Genomic DNA, 25,939 nt, shown 5'->3' on the forward strand with positions numbered 1-25,939 from the left:
CATTGTCAACTTATCACACTGGTTAAACAAGATGGTTTTCTGGGGCATAGCTATTATCAAGGAAAACCTCCAAAAAGAATTGGATTGTATGTCTTGAGACATGTGAAATTCAGTTCCCATCATATGTTCCCTGCACTTGAACTATCTCTGCCCAACAGATCAATTGAATCCCTTTGGATGCTGGACCATTGAGAAGACCTTCCAGCTAAAGATTTGGGGTTATGAGATTGATGGAGGTAATGCTCCATAATTAATACTGTTCTCCAGGATACCAGCAGGGTCATCTCTATCCCAACAAAGTGACAAACACTCTACCTCATCCCCTAGTGTCCAAATGCTTAGGTCATTGCCAAGTACCTCAGTGGTAAATGTATGCTCTGTTCTGGAATAAGAAAGGTGAGGTGGTCTGAGCTCTATAAAAGAGGGATGATGGTGGACATACATGCACTAAGGCCTCTGCTTCAGAAAAGTATGGTAAACAGAACCTTTCAAATATGATGGCACAGAACTATTTTCTAATATTTCATTATTTTGGTTATTATCAAATAACACTCACTTTTTAGGTATGTTACACTTATTCAAAAGAATTCTGTGCCTACACATACACAAGTGTGGCAATAATGAAAAAAGAGGCTATGAATTTGAAGGAGAGCAAGGAGGGGAACATGGGAGGGCTTGGAGGGAGGAAATGGAGGAGGAAATGATGTGATTATATTATAAACTCAAAAATAAAAGAAGTAATAAAATCTAACAATAAAGAGAAATGCTATGCTGACATAAAGTAGCACTTTAACAGCCCATTTGTCTATAAGAAAAAAGTTCAGTCCAACACTATATTCATTTTTCAAACCTCAACATACACTCATCTCAGATAATTCATTGTTACTTGAGCACTATGCTTGATCTGATTCTGAGAAATAAACTCGTTTTCCAAAAAATATAGCACAGTGTCTCTCATTCTAAGGAGTGTGAGTAACAGATACATTCAGCTGCCAAAATGCATAATGCCTAGGAACCCTCACAAAGGATTCCAGTTCAGCCAGGCCAGGGCAAAGAATGACTTCCAAGCCTTTTTCCTGTGCCTCCAATTCCCATGTTCAGGGATTTGAGAGGGTTGCAAGGGAAAGCCTAACTCTAGACTTTAACGTGAAGAGAGTCCTGAGGGCTGAAGAGATGGCCTGTTTGGTGAAGAACACCTGTTGCTCTTACAGAGGACTTGGGTTCAAATCCCACCACTTCTATGCTAGCTAATAACCCTCTATAACTCTAGTTTCAGAAAATTCAATGTCCCCTTCTAACACATGAAGTCATCAGGCACCTGTATGGTACACAGATGCACATGCAAGCAGAACATCTATAGACATAAAATAGATCTTACAGTGAAGACACCTCTTGGACTCACACACACACTCATGCATGTGCGTGCACACACCACACACACAGACACACACAGACACAGACACACACACAGACACACACACACACACTCACACACAAGAGATCACCTTTGATGTCTAGGTCTCTGTGTTCTTTGAAGCCATAATTTCATGTCCTCTCCTTCCACTCTGCCTCCAAGTACCTCTGGGCTTTTTTTTTTTTTTTTTTTTTTTTACCAGTTTTTCTTTTATTTTACATTTGTTAATAGCAACTGAGAGAATACAAGGGGAGTGCCATCAGACCTACTGGAAAACTTAGAAGCCTATCATCCTTCTAGCATTTCGGCCCCTTCCAGAGTTTATATAGATCTATCAAGATGTGATACCTGTAGGAAACTCACTGATCTGAGCAAGCTGTCAAGTTAAGAGAGACGAGGCAAATGAAATACACTTAACATGTATCTAAGCAGGGGCTTAAATTAATGGTCTTGATTTTTCTAAGGCCTCTAATTTTCCATACCGATGCACCAAAATTGTTACAAAAGGCTCTCTGATGTTCTTATAGAACAAGAACTACCTGGAACAGATTCCTCTCAAGTCATCAAAGTTTGTGTCTCTGGAGCCTATATTTAGCTGACAATGTTGCTGTCACTTTATATAGCTTAAGACTGTTCTTTGGACTAGAGCTCATATGTCTTGGAATGCTTTGACTCATGAATTGTTTCTCCTGATTATGTTACATCACGTAACCACCTCTGTCTTTGGTCAGTATCTGCTAGAAGGCACAGGCAACCCGTCCAATGGCTGGCCCCTGATTGACTGCCTATGGAAAACTTAAAATTATCACATTTGTCCCTGTGTATCCAGTTTCTTCCTAAGATCAAAACAACTTGATATCATGGAACCACTATACTTTTTGCTTGATAGAAATAATACTGAATTTTCTCACAGTAGCTGTTGGGAGTTGTGCTCTGTAAAGCCACCACCAGAGAATATAAATAAAACCAGTGGCTTGACAGATCAAAACTGAACAATGGCTACTATAAATACACACCCTAACTCAGAGGGTTTTAATCAAGCTCAGCCACTGTTCAGCTCAACTGGAAGACCTCTTCCTGGCTTTCATGAGAGAAGGCTGTCTAAAATAACAGCGTAATGAATTTCTTTCCATGTGTTCACTTAGAATATCCTCTTCTTTTTCAAGGAGCATCCCCACCAGGCTGAAACTGCTCCACTAATAGAGTGTCCGATTACGGGACTTCTCATCTGCTTCTTTCAAAAAAAAATATCACAGACCAGAGCCACATCTTCTCAAACAGAAAGTGTAGGAAGCTATCCCTGGACATTTTTCTGTTCTTTCTCTATTGTCAGTCACTCAGAAAAGGAGAGAGAGAGATGAAAACCTGATACTATTGAGGTTGTTCCCAATATGAAATCTCAAGCATGGCTGTGCTGGACAAAAATAATGTGAAGGAGCTGATTATTCTAAGTTTCCCTCATAATAAAGCTATGGGGCAATTCTCTCTGGTAAAGACATACATAGCAGATGTATTTTAGACTTCTGTCAAAAAAGAATGGGAAAGTGGAGACGGAGGGGAGAAGGAAAGGGGGAGGGTGTGAAGGAAAAGAAGAGAAGAGCAGAGGTGGGAGGAGCAGAGGAAGGGGCAAGAAGCACGGCTTTGCAGTTCATTTTCAGTTTGTCTATTTAATAAAAACCTCATTGCAAGCCCTGAAAACCGTCTCCAGTCGAAGAAGCATTTCTGATTTAGCAAAGGTTATGCAAGCAGTTAAATATAGGTGCCAAACGCATTGCCAGGAGCTCTCAGTTCTGTGAGTTGGTGTTACCTGACAGCTTAGTGAATATAAAATTACTTGTTTCTCCAATTGAAGACAATCAAATTGTCACCTTCCATTGTAATAATGCACAACTAGTGATCAGCAAAGTGCAAACATAATTACCACAAAGAAAACAAAAAATCAACTCTAAATCTCTCTACAGAGTAAACACACCTATCTGGCTTCCTCCAAAAGGGGTGTATTTTAATCTTGCATGTATGACAAAAGCTCTCTGTTATTTATCAGTAAGATTTATTAGTCTTACATCAAATAAAAATGGAAAACAAGAAAGACCAATTTATGGAAAATGAACCCAAGTATGAATAGGAGCCCCACAGCCTTGCTGGCATGGTACAAAGGCCTACAGGTGACATCACGGTGGCTTATATCCATCACACTCAGCAGCATGTCTATCACAAAACAATTGAACCTTTAGAGCGTTCCATCTAGCCTAGAATACTCCATGGAAGTGGAACAGAGTTTAACCTCATTAGCTTTTGACTTAACTTTTCCTTGAGAGAGGAAAATGTATGTTTTATTTTTGTCTTCTAAATTGGCCTACATTTTTGACGTTGAAAGTTTATCTTCCAAAATTGATTATTTCTATTCAAATTTAGAAATAGCCATGAGTAGGATACATTTCTGCAATTGTTTTTGAGACCTTCAGCATCTGAAATTCTTGCCCAAATCTGGTGCCCAAACTGACTCACTCTTCTGAAGACCTTGATAACTCCAAACTAGTCTGGTTTTAAAACTATGAACATTTGACCTGGTGTTCCCACACACTGAAAATGCCATAGTCCAAGTAAAACTATTATCATTCACATCCTGACACATAAAAGCTCTCTTAGCTAAGTAATGTTCTTTTATGTCTAAATCAGAATTTTAAAATGCTCAGATTCACATCATTCCCTCCAATATGGTTAAAAATAAATAAATAAATAAATAACTTTCTCCCATATGCTCCCAACTCAGAGGACTTCCTTTCTTCCATCAGTAGTGTCCTTCCTTTACTAGAAAGGTACATAACTTGCTAAAGTCTGGTACTCCACTTTTGCCTCCCACCTCTGTTCTAAAAAGTATTACTTCTAATCATCCAACCTATAAGCAGTTAGGTTTAGGAGGGGAGCAAAAGCCCTATACCAGGTTAAAGAGAAACAAACTGGGCATCATCAACAGTTCAGGATTCCCTGAGCCAGCATACAAATAAGAAGCTGCCAATCTGATCTCTTGCTCCCTGTCGGGACACTTTCTTAAGACCAGACTTTCTTGAGGACAAGCCTCCTTTGCACGCCACTCTCTCCACTCTGCATCATCGAGGAAGACTAAGAAAGACATGGGTGCTCACACAGGTTCAGAAACTCTAAGGGGGAGTGCTAGGACAGAAGTCATGTCTCTGGGGCAAGCTCGACTGTGTCTGTAATACATTTGCCATCATCTAGTGAAAACACCATTTTTCTCAATCTTGCAAGTTTTAAGTAATATGACAAATTTTTTCTTCTGAGAGATCCTACATGTGACCTTACAGAGTGACAACCTCCTAGCTGAGAGGATGTAATCAGGAGTGCTGAACTTTGATGATGACTAATTTAAGCCATTTCTGAAATTATACACCCACATGGTATTTCTTACAATACAGAGATAATAAGGAATGTTGAGAGAAAAGGTATGCTTTGTCAGAGAAATACTCCCAAGGCCCCAGTAGACACTGTCACACGCTTCTGTTAAGAACAGGAAAAGAGGAATCATTCCAGAATTTTATCCTATGTGACCCACAGACAGACCCACACCTGTCCTGCATTGCTGGCTCCTTAGTGCCTGACCCATGCACCACATCTTACAGATGCTCAATGGCTCTAGAAAGAAAGGCAAAAGGAAAAGCTGAAAGGGGGCAATGAGTAAATCGATCATTCTTTTTTCCTTAGGAGAACAGACACAAGCATCCCACTCACGTGCTGAGGCTGCTCACCTCCATTCTGTCCCTATATTCTGGATCAAGCAGCTTTCTGCTTTATTTCTAAACTTCATGATTATTTTGTCTCCTCCCAACATTTCTTCCTTCCATGAAAGGCCTCAAACAACCACAAGGTATTATTAACATGAAGATACGCTTTGCAATGCCATAGCAATGAAACTTAAAACTAGGTTCACCAGAGTTTTCCTCAGCACCTTCCCTTGTTTACACAGACACAGAAGAGTCTCAGAGCATCACAGCTGCTCACTGCCAGCCTGCTTCAGCTGTGTCAAGCCTCCCTGCTGATGTCTCTCAGGCCCTCCTTGCTCACCATACTAATAATCACCTGAGGACAGGGTTTTTTTTTTTTTTTTTTTTTTTTTTTGCACATCAGGCTCAAACTCCAGCAACCTACTCTAAACTAGCTTATCTCTTTCAGTTCCTTCCTCTTTCAAATGAATTGCTGCCATTCTGTCTGCCTCCACTGTTCTAATCAAAACACATCAGTAGCTCTCCTGAGGAGACACAGTGAAATCTAAACTCCAGGCCCAGGCATTCAAGGCCCTGCACCCAGAGCCCTCTGACTTTCCTAAGCCTTTTCTGGGCTGCACCTTCCCTCTCTGCCCTGTGTACACTGGTACCATCATCAAGCTCTGCACACTCTTGCTGTTATGTTCTACCTGGCTCTGTCACTTCCCTCACCTTCCTGGAACCAGCTGGAACCATCCCTGGGACTTTGGTCCTAACTCTCAGGAAGTGCTCTATGGAAGTTATTCTCACAGTGTTTATTCAATATTTCACACACACAACCTTTCTCTAATGGGAGAATGATAGACTACAAACAATTGTATAAATTATCTCAATAAGACTATATAGTTTCCAAGAAAGAGAACAAGACTCCATGTTTCTCTGTATCCCATGATGCCAACCTAGTACAATATTTGGTATAAAGACAACACCGGTAAATATTGCCCAATTGTTTAAATGCTATTAAATAAGTAAGGAGAAACTGGTAGGGTATTAACTAACCAGAAAAACAGTAGCCGTGACAGAAGATTTAAAATGAAGCTTCTAAACCTCCATACTCGATTAAATGTCTCCTCTTTACACGTGCCCTGGTCCATTAAATTCATTTCAAATTTTAGACATAACAGCAATTAAAAAGCCAAACCAATCATTAATTTATGCTTCCAAGAACATTAAAAAGATGAACAAATGAGATAGTAAATGGATAGATGATGGTTAGACAGATGGACGTTGGAGAAATCACTAAAAGCCTTGAAAGCCTCTGCCCTGTGCTCCGTGCTACTACATACAATGTGAGCTCAGATTCCCAGACAGCAACAGGGTTTAGCTGACGTCACTGTGCTGTTCAATAATGAGGAAACCAAAGACTAAAGCTGCTTATTAAAAAAAAATAAAGCGTAAGGCCAAGTGAGAGGACACATGTCCTTAATTCTAGCACTCAGTAGGCAGAAACAGGAGGATAGCTTCAAGTTCAAAGCTTTCTCAGTCTACATAGTAACTGTGAGGCCAAAACCTTGTCATCAGGCACCTGTATGGTTCACAGATGCACATGCAAGCAGAATATCTATAGACATAAAGAACATCACAAGACAAAAAGAAAATGAAACAGCACTCACTCACCCGAAGAGCATACCAGGCAAACAGAGAACAGAGTGTAAAAGCTGGCAGTCTAACTCCTGGGAAGATTTAACTATCAGAGTTAAAGATTTTTGAAATATAAATTATTAGCTATTTACAATTATCACATGAATATTTCCTTACTAACATAGTCCTTCCATATAAAATATCATTATGAATATTCTCTCTGTGTCTTTCTCCTTTTTTCTCTTTGTCTCTCTCTCTCTCTCTCTCTCTCTCTCTCTCTCTCTCTCTCTCTCTCTCTCGTGTGTGTGTGTGTGTGTGTGTGTGTGTGTGTGTGTGTGTGTCCTAAATGCTAACTTATTTAAATTTTAATCCATTCTTTTTTTTGTTTTCTTTTAGGCAGAGTGCTTTCCTAGCCCTGGATTTGATCCCTAGCACTTCCAACCCAAACAAAAGATAATTTTTAATCCTAGACTTGGAGGTGTTTGATTATTAACTATCCATTGAGAGAAGGGATAGAGATAAAGACAGGCAAAGAGAGCTGAAAAGGAGGAGAAAGAAGAGTCAGGGGAAGAAGAGGAGTGCTGTGGTGGTTTGAATGAGAATGGCCTCCACAGGCCATATATTTGAATGTTTAGACAAAGTTAGTAGAGTTGTATGGGAAGAATTAGGAGGCGTGGCCTTATTAGAGGTGTTGTTTCACTTCGAGGTAGACTTAAGCCATTCCCAGTTAACTCTTTCTCTGTCTCATGGTTGTCTCAACATGTAAGCTCTTCACTACTGCTCTAGTATAAATCCCTTCTGCCTGTTACCACTCTCCCTACTGTGGTGGTCTTGAACCCTAACTCTTTGGAACTGTGAGCCCCAAATTAAAATCTTTCTTTTATAAGTTGCCTTAGTCTTAGTGTTTTGTCTTGGCAATAGAGAGTAACTAAGTAGGAAGAAAAGGAGGGGAAAAGGAAGAGGAGAAGAAGAAGCAAGAGGAGGAGGTTGGTGACCAGGCCACCCTGACTCTCACTCCAGGTACTCTGAAGAAAAATCAGGTGAGCAATTAATTACAGCATCTAGTACAGGAGGCTAGGAGGTGTGCTGTAGTCTAAGAACTGTTTCTTAACATAAACCATCCTTTTCTAGCTTACATTTTCTGGCTATCATTGATGACCCACATATAACTATGTCCTTAAACAGTCAATAGTGAAATACAAGGATATCACTGCTCATTCATATCTAGGCTTATAGGAGAATGCGAGCCAATTTCTACTCACCAGCTCTGACCACAGAAGCTACTTGGGACACAGGTCAGAGCTGGAAGCACTTCAAAAGGTATGTCACCTGCTGCTATACCAGCTACAAAAGCAGGGTTAGGATAGCCCAGAGGCCAGGGGGAAGGAGATGGGAGCTCCAGCAATATTCACTTAGACACACTGTCTCAGGTGATCCCAAGCAGAGCACAAGAACTGAAACAACCTCCTAAAACCTTACTGCATATGACATTGCATATACCCTAACTTCTGGGGAAAGAGGCAGAAAAGCTTCAAACACAAGGGCATGAATTTTTCTAAACTGTCACTGTTTGTAGAAGCTGAAAAAAGATTTTACCAGCAATACAGATTTCCATATTTTTAATATGCACAAAATAGACTGCTTTTGCAGATAACTAAAGTGCCACTATTTTGTGTTTTCCCCTCCATACCTCTGCGTCTCTCTACCTCCCTTATAGCTATTTGCTGTAAATGTCTCACTTGCATTTGCTGGTAACATATTATCATAAACAGCTCCAGGAGAACATGAGAATCCAATTGTCTCCATGAATCACTGCACAGAATTGTTTTGCTTATCATTATGAAAGTCAAATGTGGCTGCCCACAGCCTTGCATATTAAGAGACTCTTTACTGAGTGTCTAACTGCATCTACCCAGCTAAGAACCTCTGGCTTTCCCAAGCTCTGGTGTTCACTGTAAGAAAGAAGTAGACATTATTCATAGTCACAGGCCCCCATCATGAAAGCATGCCTTGCGACTTTCCAAACCTGACTTGAGAGAGTTCTGAGGATGACTTTTAGAGATGTCATATTTATTTATCTCTGCGGTGCCTAAAACTAGAAAAACCTTACCTGTCTTAACAGAACCTGCTGCCAAATGGAAGGCTGTGGTATGGTGGGAAGGTTTTGAAAAGAGATTTAAATCTCAGACCTCTCACTTCATAGACTTGTGGACTTGAGAAGTCATTTAACTGTCTAAGCCACCATATCCCCATTTGTACAAGTGGGGTTAACTCGTGTGCCTTTAAGAGTTGATGTAACTATTAAACTAATCATTGTGAATGAACCTAGCATTTAGTAGAAATGGAAAGAATGCTTAATTACTTTAAGTAAAACTTAGAAAAAAAACATTTTGATCCAAACAAAGCCAATAAAAATCCTAAAAGAAATTCTGAATTTTTAGAAATCATTTAAAGTTCCACTCAATGAAACTTTACTAGTCTCAGTCTGTGACACAATGATAAGTGGGCCAGTGACAAAGTACATTTTATACACACAGGCGCACACATACCATCCCTACAGAGTTACAGATAAGACCGTCTTTACACTGAAAAGACTAGATTCTACTGACCACACTACTGAGAGCTGTTTTCCAAGGACGAAGCAGAGTCTGGGACTCAGGTTGTCCATTTGGACCTCCTACTGTTCATCTCTTTCCTTGATTTTCAATAACAAACAAACCCAAAAAAGCAACCTAAGAATTTGGATAACCCATTCATGCTCGTTTTGAATTGATTTTTAAACAAACAAAAAAGCTTATGGTAAACAGAACTTCCATCATTGGTACTTATATTAATTTGACAGTACATAGAAAGTCTAAGCCACCCATGTTCCCTAAAACGCATGAGTGCTTTTCAGAGCACACACTTGCTTTTCTTTCAGGGAACCAATGCCCTGCGCAGCAGTGACACCTGTCCTCACGTGAGATGCTCCAAAATGTTTCTTGTCTTATGCCAGTTTCTCTGTTTCTAAATCAGGTCGAGGACCCAGTTCCTACAGATATTCTAAAGAGCTACGATGCAGCATCGTCATAGCTGACTGAAGACACGATGTTTATCTTCTTACCACCATTTACTTTAAAGAATCAACCTGGCCTGTTTGGAGTTTTAGTGACTTCATTATTACAAAATAGATGAGCCCCTGTGAAGTACATCTATTTTGTAATAATGAAGTCACTAAGGTTCAGTCAAACACACTATTCACTGCAGCTTGGGGTGCCTATTCGAATTATTTGAAGCTGAATGTATCAAAAGGATAAACTGCCTAAGAACCAAGCTCATAAACACAGAGGTTTCTAGAACAGATGGATAATAAAAGAAACAAATAAATATTTTGAACTTTGCCAAGCACTACAGGGAACAAACTCTGGATGTGTGTTACCCAGAAAAAAAAAAAAAAAAAAAAAAAAATATATATATATATATATATATATATATATATACATATATGTATGTATGTATGTATGTATGTATGTATATGAGACAAATGACAGAATAAAAGGGTTGGGATGAAAGGAATTACTGAAGCACTATAGTAATGCATTTCTCAGAAGTCAATTCAACTCACTAGCATTTCATAAAAGATACCTTTACTGATATTCGACACTGTGAATCCTGGTGGAACAGCAGCCTTTCTTAGTAAGAACTATTTGTGAGCACTGACCATTTTAAGTTCTTCAGTTAAAACACTCCAGAAATTACCCGGTGGCCTGCTTGTCAGTTGTATCTCTTTGAAATGTTTATTACGATGAAATATTTCCATTAGAGAAGGTATCTTTACCACTGCACATAAGGTCCCTTGTCAGCTGCAGCCTGCCTTTGAAAACAGCAAGGAATGGGACACAGATAGCTCTTCCTCAAAGAGTTCATGAATGAGTTCTGTGATTCTTCCTATATAATTATATACCAGAACCTTGTAGTACACAGGGAAAAGAAAGTGCTCATTTTTTAAAAATCTAATAAATATTACCCAAAAAAGGTGTGTGTATTAAACCCCCAGGAAAATCAAATCTTAAAAAAAAACCAAAATTTACAATTCCCTAGGAAGATTACAAATGCCATACAAAAATGCCTTTCAAGTTATTAGTTCGGTACCGTGACATCAGTGGCGGCTCCTCACACACCACCTTCCCACCCAATCAGGTAGGCTTTGAAGTTTAGAAAATTAGAAGGTAAAGTAACACAGTTAAGACCTGTGACAGCTAAAAGGCACAAATCACTCACACGAAGTAGCTGTTCCTCCACTCTTGAATCCGGCTTTCTCTTGCCACATCAGCCAGAACTTCAGAACTCGAGGGCATACCCCTTTGACACCTTCCCAAAACACAAAAAGCACCAACTGCCAACAAAAATAAAAAATTTTTTCCAAAAAAAAAAAAAAAAAAGCTAATTAATTTCTCCTGAGTCCCAGGTTACCAAATGCAGCCATGGCTTTAAACAGCATCTAATCTGCTTAAACAAAGCAGTGTCAAATTTGTTCAACAATTAAAAGAGTTAAAAGCATAAAAGTCGATAGAAGAAGTGAAGACGCCTGGCCTGTGGGGAGATGCAGCACCCACATGCCTTCTGCCACTGCTGCTACAGTTAAGCAAACTTTACAAGCTAGTCAAGCCATCATGCAATAGAGCCTATTTGCTGAGCAACAGTGGAGCTTTGTGGTCGGCCTCACAGTTGACAGTAAGTTATGAGCCCTTTGTGAGCACAGGGGAAGGAAAACAGAGATCGGAATTTGGCAGGAAAATATAATACAGAATTCTCCTGTCTATGGAACCTGAATTTTTGTGAAAACAATCAAGCATTGTTGAAAGAAAGAAAAGCAACTTTGACAGATGAAATATAGAGGGGCCCCTTTTAGGAAAACAGTAAACAAAGCGCCATTCAGGCCAGGTCCATTCTGTCATTTATAAAGATAGCTCCTTCTGTGTGTGAGAGTTTACAGCAAAGAGTTCAGATTCAACAAATCAAGTGTAAAATCGCCCACAGTCCCCACTAGAAAAGCCTGCTAGGAAAAGACAGGAATGCCAAAGAGAAAAATATCACAGTTTTTTCTGTGTGGTAGAGAGGACACAATGGGTAGATGGGGTGAAAGGGGCTCTAAGAGAAGTCCAAGAGACAAGCCAAAAATCTAACAATTGTTAATTATAAAGGGCTAATTTTGTCAGAGACAGGAAAAGAGAAGGACACTGGAGATCACTCAATAGAAATATGAAAGGAAGAAGCCATTCTCCATCATTGTTGGAGAACTGTGTCTCTCTTTCTCCAGGCTGGACCTCATGAGGTCATTGTTGGCACGAAAGCCTCACAACCTTGGGCTTGGTTCTACTCTAGCTTGGCCATCTGGAATGCCAGCACACAGTGCAGTACTTTCTCCAAAGTATCTTAATTCCTCTTTCCAAAAATAGGCACCCTGGCCAGCTTTAGTCACCCAAACTGGAAAATGTACAGCAAAGAATGAAATGAAAAGCATTTTTGTTTCCTCACCCTCCTCAACCAGAGCTGAGATTTCAGGGTGGGGGAGTCAGGAAAAGGAGCTCTAAATACTGAAGCTCTCACTACAGAGCCTGTTTCTGCTAAGCACCCGGTCGCCAATTGTCTGGCAAGTATTGCCAACCTGAGTTTGAGGCATCTAAGAGACTCTTAGACACACATGTCCTTGCAGCCAACACAGTCATTGTTGAGGCTTTAGGGATTTTTTTTTTTTTTAAGAGTAGAAGGCAAAAAAAGAAAAAAAAAAAAGGGAAAAAGAAAAGAAAAAAAGTCACAGACTCAAATGACACAGGACTTGCACATCATTTGGAAAACATGTATAAAATTACTTGGTTTTTGCTACACCCAGCTAAAGCAACAGCCTCTGCCTGTGCTAATCTGGAATCAAAGCAAGCCACACCTAAGCAAATAATGCTTAGGAGATGCAAAATAATACAGATTCCTTTATTTAGACTACCCAAACAGTTTATTTCACCAACGAAATCCCATAATAACTAGCTACATTTTAAACATTCCTTTTAAAACAAAGCCCACAAAATGCTCACGTGTGCCCATAGGTCAAGAATAATAAAAGCAAGCATGCATATGGATTCAATGCTGCAGATTTACTCAGCATTGGTTAATGGTTTCTATAGAGATTGATGTCAATCTCTCTGGCCTTTCTTGTGTCAACAGTAAGTTACAACAAGAAAGATCGTGGCTTTTGCCTTTGATTAGAAGAGGTGTCTTTCTCTGGTTGGCTGAAGGTCACCGCACTGCAGTATGCACTCACTTATTACAGCTCCCAAGCAGAGTGTATGCAGAAAAAAGCTGATTTACTCCCCAAAATAGCCAGAGCCAGATCGAACAAAAGATGTCTCTGACCACATTAGCCAGTTTTCTTCGGAAAGAAATTTGATCCTGATAAAGCATTAAACACAGCACAGAGCTAATAAACCAGGAGTGGAAGGCTAACCTCCCGCCACTTTCCTTCTGTCCATCCCTTTCAAATTATACAGTATCAGGTGAATTGTTGTATTTTTTTATTGTAAGAAGCATACGCTACAGGAAATTTAGTTTTATTGTGAATGTGTTGACGGTTCTGCCCATAGGAGATTCTCATGACACACGCTACTGCAAAGCAAAGGGTGTCTCCACACTGGAGGAAAACCAGAGATGAGGCACTACTGACAGACCAGCAGCTTCTGCCAAAGTTATAAACTAGATAATCTGGGAAACAGTCCACCAGAGGAAAGAAAACTAGTGGGACTTTTAAATTAGGTTTCTTTTTGAATGTTAGAAACTTTGTCATTGTGTTCTGAAGGAAAGGGACCATTGTTTGACCTGATGGAGAAAGGAAAATACAATGTTCCTTGCCATTCTGAATTCTTCATACAAAACAAGATCTATGAGACAGTGTCTTTATAGTAATCCTCAGACTTTGGCTAGCAACCTGAGAAATCATCAGCCCTGAGCCCACCACCTCTTTTATTTAGCATGCAAAACTTTACTGCCTGCTCCATATCATGTACTGTCATGACTGCCAAACTCAGACATATATAATACTGTGATATCTGGTACACATGTACTTTACCTTGTGACAGAATTTAACCTGATGAGCTCATGACTTGAAAACTTACAAGTCAAAACTGCATTTTATACACCCCACCTACCAAGGAGCAGAGCTTAGCAACTCTGTGGTACTGGCTACGAATCTTGTGACTGAGAGACTGAGTAGGAGCTGTGGCTTGCTGCTGGGCCAGGAAGGTCAGAATTCACCACACCTCTGCCTGCTAACCTTGGATAAGAGAAACTGCATGCGGAATTTGAAATACAGCTTCTACTAAGAGCACAACATTTGTGAGTCATAATAGAAGATACCCGAGTGTAAACTGAGCACATATAAGTTGGGGACCATTTTTTGCCTTACACTAGTGCAAAAAAGAGAGCTAGAATATAAGTCATTCTAAGACAATATACATAGGCACGAGTTCTAGAGAAACACTTTGGAAACCCAAAAGAGAAAACAGCGCATTCTGAAGAAATCAGAGGTGGCAGAGAAGTCCCAGTCACTGGGTTCCTGAAGGATGAGTAGAAGTTTGTCTGATGGAAAAAGGAGATTTCATAATGTGTAAAGGCACCCTGGGAAAATAAACTTCAAAGCAGCAGAGATACAAGGGTGCCTTGGGAAAGTCTGGAAAGACAAGCAGCCAACAAAGCAGAAAGGATTTCAATGCAGTTCAAGCAGTAAAGATTTACCCTCTGGGAGATAACATGTTGATGAAGAAATTTAGCCAAGGGAGCAGTGTGGTCAAAATTCCTCTTAAGAAGAAAATCCCTCAGCAGCCTTAATAAGGATGACTCGGTCAAAGGGGTGCATGTGTGTTTATGCTCCTGCTGTGGGACTTATGTGTGTCTAGCTGCCCTTTCCTTATCTGCTCCTCATTGCTCGGCTGGACTTGTGGTGCCAACCAGTTACTCTACCTCCACATTCTTCCAAGCCTCTGTGTTCAGTGTCTCCAGCCACTGCTGATAAATGCTGTTGAAAGAAGACAGATGAAGAGAAGAGCAGAGGGAAGGGAGACTACGAATAACAGCCAAGAAGGGATCTGCGAGAAAGCAGAGCTGCAGAAGAAACGGCCGGTGCAGTGGCTGGAGTTTGAGAGTGTACTGCATGCTAAGCTCACTAGCTATCTTCACAGCACCTCATTAAGTCTCCAACAGCTCTGTAAGGGACCTACTAATCAATCCCCTTTTACAGGGTCAGAGAGGTGGCACACATCTTTCTTCCCAGAGGATACAGAGTCCAAGGCCAGCCTGAGCTATACAGTCTCAAAACAACAATAAAGACAAGATTGAACTCATTTTCAAATGATCCACGTTAAGCTCTCAAGTCGTTCAGTAGCTTGGCTGTGGTATAGGACTGGGATCTTACTCCACGCCTTCAGCTGTTGGAGTGTATAGCAAGTGATCCTGTTTCCCAAATCTAAATCATACCAAAAAGCTACACTAGTTGCTTTGCATGGGCAAGTATCCTAGTCCCCACTTTACAGATGAGAAAACTGAAGCTTCAGGGACTTAAGTAACTTCACTGCTACCACACAGGAAGTAACACGTAGCATCCTGTCGTTGCTCTGTTTGGCAGTGGCTACTCACTCCCAACTCCCTCAGCTTTGCGCACACCTCCCTGTTTCCAGATCCACTGTCCAAGCTCAGCTAATGGCCTGACTTTTCCAGAAGCTTTTCAGGAAAGCATCAATTGTCCATGACTTTCCTATTGCAACTCTTTATATAATAGCCATTTAACTTGATCAAGATTGACTTATATTTATCTCCTTTTCTGTTTGTGTGCTGTGTCCCCGCCCCACCCCAGACAGCTTACATTGGGGTACATCCCTGGCAGGATCCTTGGGCAATCTGCACCATCCAACATACCATACTTGACACTCAGCTTCCAGGAGGGCATAAGAATTGTATCCAGGTGTGGTGTTACCCGCGCCGCCCCCCAAGATAAATGGCAGGTTCCTAGCTGCATAAACAAGGTGTGAAATGACTTTAGTACTTAAATAATAGGAAGACTTTCAGAACGATCACAGAAATGATAGCTAATTCTCTATATGAATGTATGTATATATACCAATTCATCTGTCATATAACACAATGATACAGGTTCTTCAATTCTGTTTTACAAAGGAAACTGAAGGAAATAAAAAAAAAAAAAAAAAAAAAAGCTGAGTAATCTGTCCAAGTTCCCTCCTGACAACCCACGCGTCTCACCAGAGTCAGCACGTCCTTAACTACTTCTCAACACTGTCTCTGTACCACAGCTTCATGCTGCTGGAACACATTGTTCCAACATTGAGCAACTCTTATACCTTAGGAGAGAATGGTAAAAACATTCTTCGTTCCTGCTGCAAACAGTGTGGAGATGTGAAGGGAAGGGTGGAAAATCTAAACAGCAGGTATCAAAAGAAACTGCTGGGAAAATAAGAAATAAAGAAAATGAGATGCATTCCTCTTTAAGAAGAAAGAGTGGTGTGCCAAGTATGCCGTTTTTGCACAAGTTTCTGTGAATTATAAAACACCCACGTCATCCTCTCAGGAATATACCGAATCATATAGCATACCTCAGAACGAGAGCAGCCATTGTTCGCTAAACACTGAAACTCAATACCAGAGTCTGTAATCCTAAACCAGCATAAGGCACCCTCCTCAGAACTGACACACAACAGCTGTGAGGGGTCTGAGTGGTAGCCTGGTGAAGATACCAAGGAAACTCTGGAACAGTGCTGAGCACCAACTGGCTTCTGCTTGAGAAGGTAGTTGCAAAAGTCAGGAGAAAACCAGTCTCACTTCAGACAAAATCCCTAAGAATTCAGAAGCTGGAAAACAAAAATGACTGCACTTTGTGTTTAGATAAATGTATAATTTACAATTTTCACAGCCCGTATATATACTATTTCATCTACTTTACCCAGTGTCCCAGTGGTTAGTCTCATCACTACAGACTCATTATCTACAAAGTTCAGAGAGGATGACACCCCACATCTGTCCAGGTGGAGTGCGTGAGCTGAGAGTAAAATCCATGTGTCCTTAAAAAAAAAAGGAAAACAACAAAAATGCCTCCCCTTTTCTTTCCCATGTGGTTCCTCTTGAAGAAAAGAAGAATGTGAGCCCCCTGTGCTACTCCCAAAGGGAAGGCATAAAGTAAAGCGACTGAGACTGAAAAGTACCGTGGCCAGACCAAGCCAGGCCCTGGCCTTTCCTCCTGAGAGAACAATAGCAAGGAATGAACAGTCCCCCCCAGGCTTTGCATCCCAACTGCTCCCTAAACTCATTCCTTCCTGCCTCAAAAGTTAGGGAACAGCAGGGCAACAGAGCATCACCACAGCAGTGTCACAGACACAGAGTTCCCCACCCCCTCTCCTCACCCCACCCTCACAACCCCCCCCCCCATCCCTGCCACCACTATGCTCAGAGAAAACTAGAAAAGTGAGAATGCAGCCACTTCCCCATATGGAACGATAGGCTAATTCTCCAGAAGGAGGTAAAATATAGCAAGCAAGTACAAGAACACTATAGGGTGCCTAATCCTGTTTGAGGAAGAAGTAGGTCTAGAGAGAACCTGACAGTACAAGCTGAGAAAGCTACCCAGAGCTGAAGCCTTCTACACCCCAAACATTCTCTGAAAAGCAGAAATTAATATGCACATTGACTCTTCTCAGACTATGAAACTTTTCACATTCCTGTAAGGAGCAACAACATGTCACATTATCTCATTCAGAAGTTGCCAGGTCACACGAAACAGTCCAGAGCACCTATCTCTCCTGTCATGGAGATGGCCAGAAGCTAGGCACCTTGCCAGTCTAACATGTGAGCGAGCACAAGGCTGTAGATAAGGAAAGTGCTGCCTAACCCAAGTATCCTCCTCACTATTCTCTTATTAATTAATCAATAACTATGGATACATATGCACAGGGCACAATTCTGGAGTCCACAGATAAAGCAGCTTAAGTCACTTCCATAACAAGCTTTCTAAGTCCAAGTGAAGGCACCTCCCAGACATGCTCCAACCCCATGATGCCACAGCTAACAGAGAGAGAGTTTATGAACTGTACAGTCCACAGTGGAGAGGCACTCCTCACAGGAAGGAGGACCTTCCAGCCTCAGGTCTGACATATGGTCTAGTGACCTTAAAAAGTGTTTAAGTAAATAGAGACGACATTGTTTGAGATATAGAGGCAGATTCCCATTGTTAAAGAAATGGCCTGTGTCTAGACAGGTGAGTGGAAGGGATAATGTCTGAAGTCTAGCCTAGGGCTAGTTTACAAGCTCATGATGGGGGTGGGGGCATTTTTTTTTTCCTTAAAAACAGGTTAAGACCTTATTTTTAGGACTTCTGTTACTAAAAGTTATTTTTTGGCAGCAAGTCTCTATATCTTTGTTTATTATCAGAAACATGGTTTAACATTTAATTTTTCAATAATTGGCATCAAGAAATAAGCATTGAAAGATAAAAGTACACATAAAATTTGCTTGAAACACCCAGGAAACAGTCCAGCCTCAGCTATATAGTCAACTTAAAGCCAATCTCCATGAGTCCTTGTCTCACAATAAAAAACAAAATAAACTGAAACAAGTTGTCAAACTCTACGATCTTGCTTGCCAAGTGAGGGCTGATCAGAGAAGGGAAGCAATTCGTGCCAAGTCTACAGCTGCTTCGTGGTGACCCCAGCACAAACACCCAAGAGTAACCATACCTACCTACTACAGAACCAGGCTTCCAGGTTACTACACAGCAGGAAGTATCCATAGATACATAGTTTCCTTACTCCACAGTTGGAAAAGATACAGTGATACTAGCATGCAGTGTTTGTAATCATTACCTAGAAGAAAAGTTTCCCTTTCAAACCTAACTTTTTCCTCCCCCAAAATTCTCTGTTCAATTAAGCTGGAGAATTTTTAAGAGCTCTGAAACCAAGGCCCTGGCCTAACAGACCTCAGCAGGAATCCGTTATACTTAGTCCATAACAATAATAACTCTATCTGAATATCTTTTTCTTGGATACAGAGGCCGGACTTGCAGGATAAGCCCCACCCCTAGCCCCAAGGGAATTTTCCTAAGACTTGCATTTTTAGGGAAAGAAAAACAGCCTCCTTAGACTGGATAATGTAATATTCTGACACTTGTACAGTCACCAGGCTCTGTGTTAGAGTCAGGCTCCCTGGGGATACACAGCAGAGGTTGAACAGGAGTGCCAAATTGAGGACAAGACATTTCTAGGTTTGTCTCTGAGAATTGTCTGACCTGGAAAATCAACACCCTCTGTCAGTTCTACCCATCTATAAATAGGGATAACAGTTTCATGGCAGCCAGGTAAAGCTCACAGCTTAACAGACATAACACCAACGGGAAAGGTAGAATGCATGTACGCACATGGAAAAACGCAGTGAGAGTAATATGAGTATTATTACTCAGAACTACTACCAAGTCTAGAGATCAGGAAGCCATCTTGCATAGAATTTAGGAAAGACTTAGGCAGCGGGGCACACCATGAATGTCATTATAGAGACATTAGGTCACTGTAGCAAGAAATCAGTCCTCTGCAACCTCAAGAGGTTATTTAAATTTCTTCAACCTCCCCTTCCTCATCAGCAGAATGGGGATGGTTTTATTTTAGATCTGCTATGAAGAGTAAGTAACAAATTTAGACAGATACCCTGTATTATCTAGAATGTTAATTGACATTATCAAAAGTAAATATTTCCTTCTAGAGAACTTCAAATCCCTGGCCTTCACTTAGCATTCTCATTATGAAACATTAGAAATATAAAACAGTAACAGCACAGACATCATTCCAGGGCCTGAAGAGATGGCTCCTCCGTGGTTAAAGAGCTGGCTGTCCAAGTGTAGAGACCTGAGTTTGAGTTCTCTGAACACACATAAAGCCAGACATGCTAATTCATGCATCCGTAATCCCAGACCTACACTTACAAATGTAAGCCCATAGCATTTCTGATCAATATAGAACAACAAAAACTAGAACAGTAGTTAATCAACATGCTAGCAATTAGGCAGAATCAGTTCTGCGGATGGGTGTTTTCTGTTACTTGTCTAGCACTGTACACATTTCAGATCCTGGAATTTTCAGCCTTCTTTATGATTGTAGACTACAAGGGTGTTGTATTCTGAGAAAATGCCAGATGTATGGATGTCTTAGTCCTGAGGTAAAAAATGTTCATCCTAACATATATTATCTGTTTGGTGTCATGTTGACACCTATTGATCATGTTCATGACTTTTTATACCTCTGTGTCATTCTTTGTTTTCAAGAAAAACATGAGCAAAAAGCCCTTAGACTAATGGATTCAGACATTTTCAGACACAGCTTTAATTCCCTGTCATGAGATTGGGAGCAGGGACATTTCTAGTGGTAGACATGTGGCACAGACATGAGATCATACTCCAAGCTTAATAGAAGAGCATAACAATCCACTCATTGTTTACACTTTACCCCACAGGGCAGCTGGGAATCACAGCCAGCCATATGCAGAGCTGAACAAGTGGTCATGACTTCATTAAAGCCAAGCCTTAACACACACTGCCTGGCTGGTGTGCTGAGGGGCAGGCCTCTTGCCCTGGACTGCTCTGAGTCTAGCCAAAGGTTGTTGCAAATGTCCTCTGGGATTAGACTGTTCTCTTTGCCAGCGTTTCATCTGCCATCCTTCCCACTTCCCCGTTCTCCCACACGGTGTTTAATCAGCTGCTAGGATGGCTAGAGAGTTCTCTCCATTCTTACCTCCTGACATCCTGCAAAGGGAGCCAATTATAAAATGATCTACATACAATTCTACCAACCTACACATAAAGAAATGCTTCTTGTGTCATAAAGAATGGATTCAAGTAGAGAAAGAAATGAAAGGGATTTCTTACTTAATCTTTTCGCATCTATGACAGCTATAGGGAACATTATATCCAATTTGCAGACAAGAGACTGATATTGAGAAGGAACACTGCAAGCAAATTGCAAGACGAAGATTTATATCTGGGACTAAATTTGCTGTTTTTATTATTCAGTGGCTCAGAGAACAAATTACTTCATAAGCTACGGCCTATCACAGTTCCTTTCTACATCAGGCTCTATACAAATTTACCAGGAAAATGTGCTCGTGGCGATGAATCACTGTTTAACAGGGCAGAGGTTCTTCTGTACACTGGTGTTACCATCTACAAGCTCTCTATCTGGGTTTTGTGGCTATTGCTTTGGGTTTGTTGTTTATCAGTTTGCAAAGCTAGGGTCTACACACAGGTAAGGACTCTACCTCTGAGTTACAGCCACAGCCCTGTAGCAGTATATTCTTCCACACGCACCGCTACATTTTACAATGAACTCGGTAATTTGGGAGGAGCTAATGTGGGAAGAGTAAGGAGAGGAAGAAGGAAGGAGGAGGAGGAGCTAAGAGAGAGGGAGATGTAGGAGCCAAGGAGAACCACACATGGGTCCAGAACGGTCCTGGGTAACCAATTTATATCTTAAGGTTAGATATTGGGAAACAACTCTAATTGTGTGGGCATCTTGTTAATTGAGCATTTCCAAATATAGAAAGCCTTTGGATAATAATTAAGCTTTAGAGACTCATTTCTACCGGGTACCGCATGGATGGCAGGTATTGGGGGGGGGGGTTCAGCCAAGCTTTGTGGAGACAGCGTGGAGACAGCGTGGTAGGCATCTCGTGGGTGCCAGGGCCAGTGCTTCTGGACACCAGCACACCACTGCTCTTGGCCTCAGGCCTTGCCCAGTCGGGAACATGGCAGCCCCATAAAGACAAGTCAGATTGGGCCATGTGGATTTTAATATTACCGAAACACAGCCCGGCTTCTTCTGTGTCTTTTCCAGGCCTAACCCACTATCAAGATAAAATGTAACACAAGTACCATTTCACGACAAGTGTGAGAGAATATACCATCAAAACACCCGCAACCGTCACCAAAGTGCAGCCTTCTTAGTCCTCCTTAGAGCCCCCTAGGCAGAAATTAGGCATGGGACATATGTCTGTAATCCCAGCATTTGGAAACCTGAGTCAGGAAGATTACAGAAACTCAAGGCTTTTCCATTTGTTTCCATTACATCGTGAAACAAATAAAATAAAAATTCTTATAAGGATGCCCACCATTCTTAAAATATTAATATGTGTGTCTGTGTGTGTGTATGTGTGACCTATTACGGTATAATCTAATATTTTGTACACTAAATTTAAAAGTAACTAAAATGTCCACACATAGAGTTGCATGTCTCTGCTTATTCTGGTTCCTATTACTTCCTTCCACTCATGTGACTCCAGTCCCTCTAGTCTTCACCTGCTCTCGAATAGCTGGGCTCATTTCTACCCATCCTGGGGAGGGGATCACTGCATTGGCTGCTCCTCTGCCTGGATTCTGCTTCCTCTTTCTCTCTTCGTTTCTTGTTATATTCTACCTCATAGAATTTCTTTTCTAGCCTAGAAGATATTACTTTACTTTCTGGGGTTGCCTTTCTGTTGTTGCTTGCTTCTTTCTGCTAGAATGTAAGCTCCTGGGGAATGAATTTTCTCTTTTGCTTACAGATGTGTCCCCAAGGCCATGGTAGACATCTACCTTAAATTTCAACCCAACAGTAGTGGAGCACACCTTTAATCCTAGCACTTGGGAGGCAGAGGCAGATGGATTTCTGAGTTCGAGGCCAGCCTGGTCTACAGAGTGAGTTCCAGGACACAGAGAAAACCCTGTCTCGGAAAAAAAAAAAAAAAAAAAAAAAAAAGAAAGAAATAAAGAAACCCAAAATAACAAAAAATGAGTGGATCCATGCACAGATAGAAATACTGTGCAACACACATCCTAAATTCATCTACATGTGAGCTTGACTTCACCCTGAACTCCAATAGAGACCATCTTTACACATCCTTTCCTACCAAAATCTCACACTTAACAACCCAACACCAACCGGTTCTCTAGCCTAGCACTCTAGACAGCCTGCCTGCTATGACTCATTCTTATCCTACTAGCTTGACCTCTGTGCCTCATATTCTGTATCAAAAAAATCATAAAATAAAATAAAACATAGTTCATGGAAATTACATAAAAGATTAAACTATGTACCATGTTTATACATCTTCAGCATGGTATCGTGTCCATAAGTATGGATCTTAGCTATCATTAGTATAAGAGTATTTCTTAAATGACATATGAAACTCCAAATTCAGTCACTTACACTACTTTAATTGGTTTATATTGCTTCCTTGATTGGTCAATATTACAAACTTACCTAAAACAAAATCTCAATTCAATAATATTTGATTGGATGGTTGATTTATCTATTTGTGGTGTGTGTGTGTGTGTGTGTGTGTGTGTGTGTGTGTGTGTTTAAATGTGTGTGCCTGTTCTGTTTAGGAGCATGAGGAAGACAACCTTATCTATGATTCCTTGAGCATTACTGGTTCTTTTTTTTTTTTTTTTTAACATTCTAGTTATTTATTGTGTGTGCTCAGATGCATGTATCCTGGCACAAGATTGGTGGAGACACCACTAGTGTGAAGTCTCTCCAACTATGTGGGTCCCAAGGATCAAACTCAAGTCATCAGGCTTGGTAACGCTGAGCTATCTCATTGCTCTGACCTTTGCTTTTTTAAAATATGCTTTCTTACTGGCCTAGAACTTGCCAAGTAGGCGAGGCTGGCCAACTCGCCCAGAGATCTAACCTGGGATTGCAAGCAGGTACCACCATGCCCGCCTTTGTTTTTCAAGATTTGTTTGTTGGTAGTTTTAAAAAAAAATGGGTTTTGAAGATTAATTAGTTTCTCATGCTTACATTACCAACCGATAAACCCCCAGCCTCCAATCTGTATTATTAAATCTAGTAAAGATACAGATTGCAAATGCCAAATTACTCAAAATGGCCATAGTAAATAACACAGAACTTTTTTTAAAAAAATTTTTTCTAAATCCAGTGGTCCCTTATCTAATTATACCATGTGAGGTACTAAACTATACCAAAGTATATTAAAGACTTTTTAAAAATTGCATAATAGTGTGTGTACTCTAAGAGAGAAGAAATGATGATAGATGAATAGCATGGGAAGAAAAGCAAAAAGAACAGGAAAATGGGATCAGATGGCAGGCTTTTCAATCGAGGGACAATCAATCAAAAGCAACCCTGTAAGAAAAGACAGCACGAAATAGCAAAGATTTGGGCTGATAACTAAGAGTGGACTTTGTTGGAAAGACCACTTCTTCAATGATCACTGAAAGATAAGCCCAGCATTGAGAGATGGACTGACTCCAAGGAAGCAGCAGTGGGTCCTGGTCACAAGGAGCTGCACTCTCAAGGCAGGGCAAATATGGAGGACGGTGACCAGAGAGGTAGGAATCCCTCAACTCTCCTTAAAATGGTAATTTAGAAAGGAGAGAGGGGTGTCCAGCTTAGATTAGTCATAAATAGGATATCACCTGCCAAAAACCTAGATAGAATAAATTAGAGTCTAACATTCCCTTATTGTGAGGCCCTACCCATTACTTTAAAGATATTTCATTTGTGTCCTTCACTGGATGCTGTAAAACACACATTAGTAATGGAAATAATGGTTGAAATTTGCCATGCTGGTACTTATGACACAAACACTTTCTCAAAAGTCCTTACAAATGTAGTTCATAGTGGGGGTGAGGATGGAGGGCAGGGTGACAGCATACAGAATGCCATTCCTAGCACTGTGACAGCACACGTGCCATCCACAAGCAGCAGATACAGTCTCACCACAAAACATTAGTAATAATACCAAACCTGAGCTATAGTCCATACAGTCTCTGCATTCAGTAACAGCCTCCAAGGACAAGTCATGATGCTCATGTCCATACACAAAGCAATGGATTACAGAGGTGTCCGAAGCAGACATCCCACTCCTCCTCTCATACATTTTTCTCATCCCTTGGGTCTAACTTCCTTCTCTGTACTACTCTCTTACTCCCAAATAAATTAAGAATCCCAATTAGATAACTGTTGCCATCTGTAAAGCTCTCTTCCTAGCAGGGAATAGGGAGCCTTACAAGTAATTATTTGTCTTTGCACATTTAATTGGTGGGTTTCTATCATTTCCACAAGCACATCCAGTGACTAGCCAAATTATATCTCAATAGTTTGAGTTTATATGGTCTAAATGTGCTTAATTCTGAAAATTTTAAACCCAAATGTACAAAAAATATTGTAAGTAAATGCATACATACAAACAGAGAGATGACTTAGCAGCTAAAAGTACTTGCTCCCAGTCCTGACAACCTGGGTTCTAACTCTGGACCCACATAGTGAGAAGAGAAAACTAATAATGCCTGCAAGTTTTTCTCTGATTTCTACATGCACACACACACATACACACTTTTTTAAACTATGTAAAACCCTAGGTACAATAAAGTGTGCTTGAAAGAAGGAAGGGGAGATAGGGAAGAGGGGAGAGGGGAGAAGGAAAGAGAAGGAAAAATAAGAGTTAAAGAGAGGTAGAAGGTACATGGAAGAGAGGAGAAAGAAAAGGAAAAGAATAAAAAAGGAATAAGAAGGAGTAAGAAGGGAAAGGAGAGGAGAGGAAGAAAGAGCAAAGAAAGGGGAAGGGAGAGGGTGGAGGGAAAGAGGAATAGAGGAGGGGAGGGATGAATGGGCAAAGGAAAGGAAAGGAATAGAAAGAGCAGGAAAGTAAGGAAAGGGGATAAAAGGGAGGGGAGGGGAGGAGGGTACCTATCTTGACTAATGTAAATACCACTTCTCTGATCCATGTTTAACTTCAACCCCACTCCCAGCATCTATTCCCAAACCTTCTCACATCACACTGTGCCACACTACCTTAAAGCATAGAAAGCCAGCTCTTCTCTGAGTTCTTCATGAATCTTTGATCCCTCAGTGTCTTAAGGCTTCTGTGCACACATCTGAGACTTAACACTTATGAAATGTTGAAACCCCACAAAAGTCTACCAAGAACATAGGAAAACTATTCAGGTACTGCCATCATGAGGTACTCGACCTGACTTCTCAGTTCATTAACATCTTCACTTCTGACAGCAGAAACTCTGACTTACACTGTCACCTATTCCCAGGTCTGCAGCTTTTCTTTCCTAACGCTTTCATTCTTAGTGGTTTGTCAG

At 40.8% G+C, this 25,939-nt stretch overlaps 1 protein-coding gene across 20 annotated transcripts in view; it reads right to left on the reverse strand.

The window, feature by feature from the left end:
• Sox6 (SRY-box transcription factor 6) overlaps positions 1–25,939 on the reverse strand; it is a 586,344-nt gene that overhangs the window by 316,785 nt on the left and 243,620 nt on the right. For 4 of the 20 annotated variants that reach the window (XM_076941355.1, XM_076941346.1, XM_076941348.1 and 1 more), the window contains exon 1: positions 11,038–11,158. The exons of 12 other annotated variants lie outside the window; for them this stretch is intronic. In XM_076941355.1, the coding sequence (XP_076797470.1) occupies positions 11,038–11,114 (77 nt within the window). In that variant the 5' untranslated portion in view covers positions 11,115–11,158. Of the gene's footprint in view, positions 1–11,037; positions 11,162–25,939 lie in introns of those variants that run through there. 4 more of the 20 variants (XM_076941313.1, XM_076941308.1, XM_034513429.2 and 1 more) reach the window with 2 other exon arrangements.

Source organism: Arvicanthis niloticus, chromosome 1, assembly GCF_011762505.2.
Source record: "Arvicanthis niloticus isolate mArvNil1 chromosome 1, mArvNil1.pat.X, whole genome shotgun sequence".
In the NCBI taxonomy this organism is placed as follows: Eukaryota; Metazoa; Chordata; class Mammalia; order Rodentia; family Muridae; genus Arvicanthis; species Arvicanthis niloticus.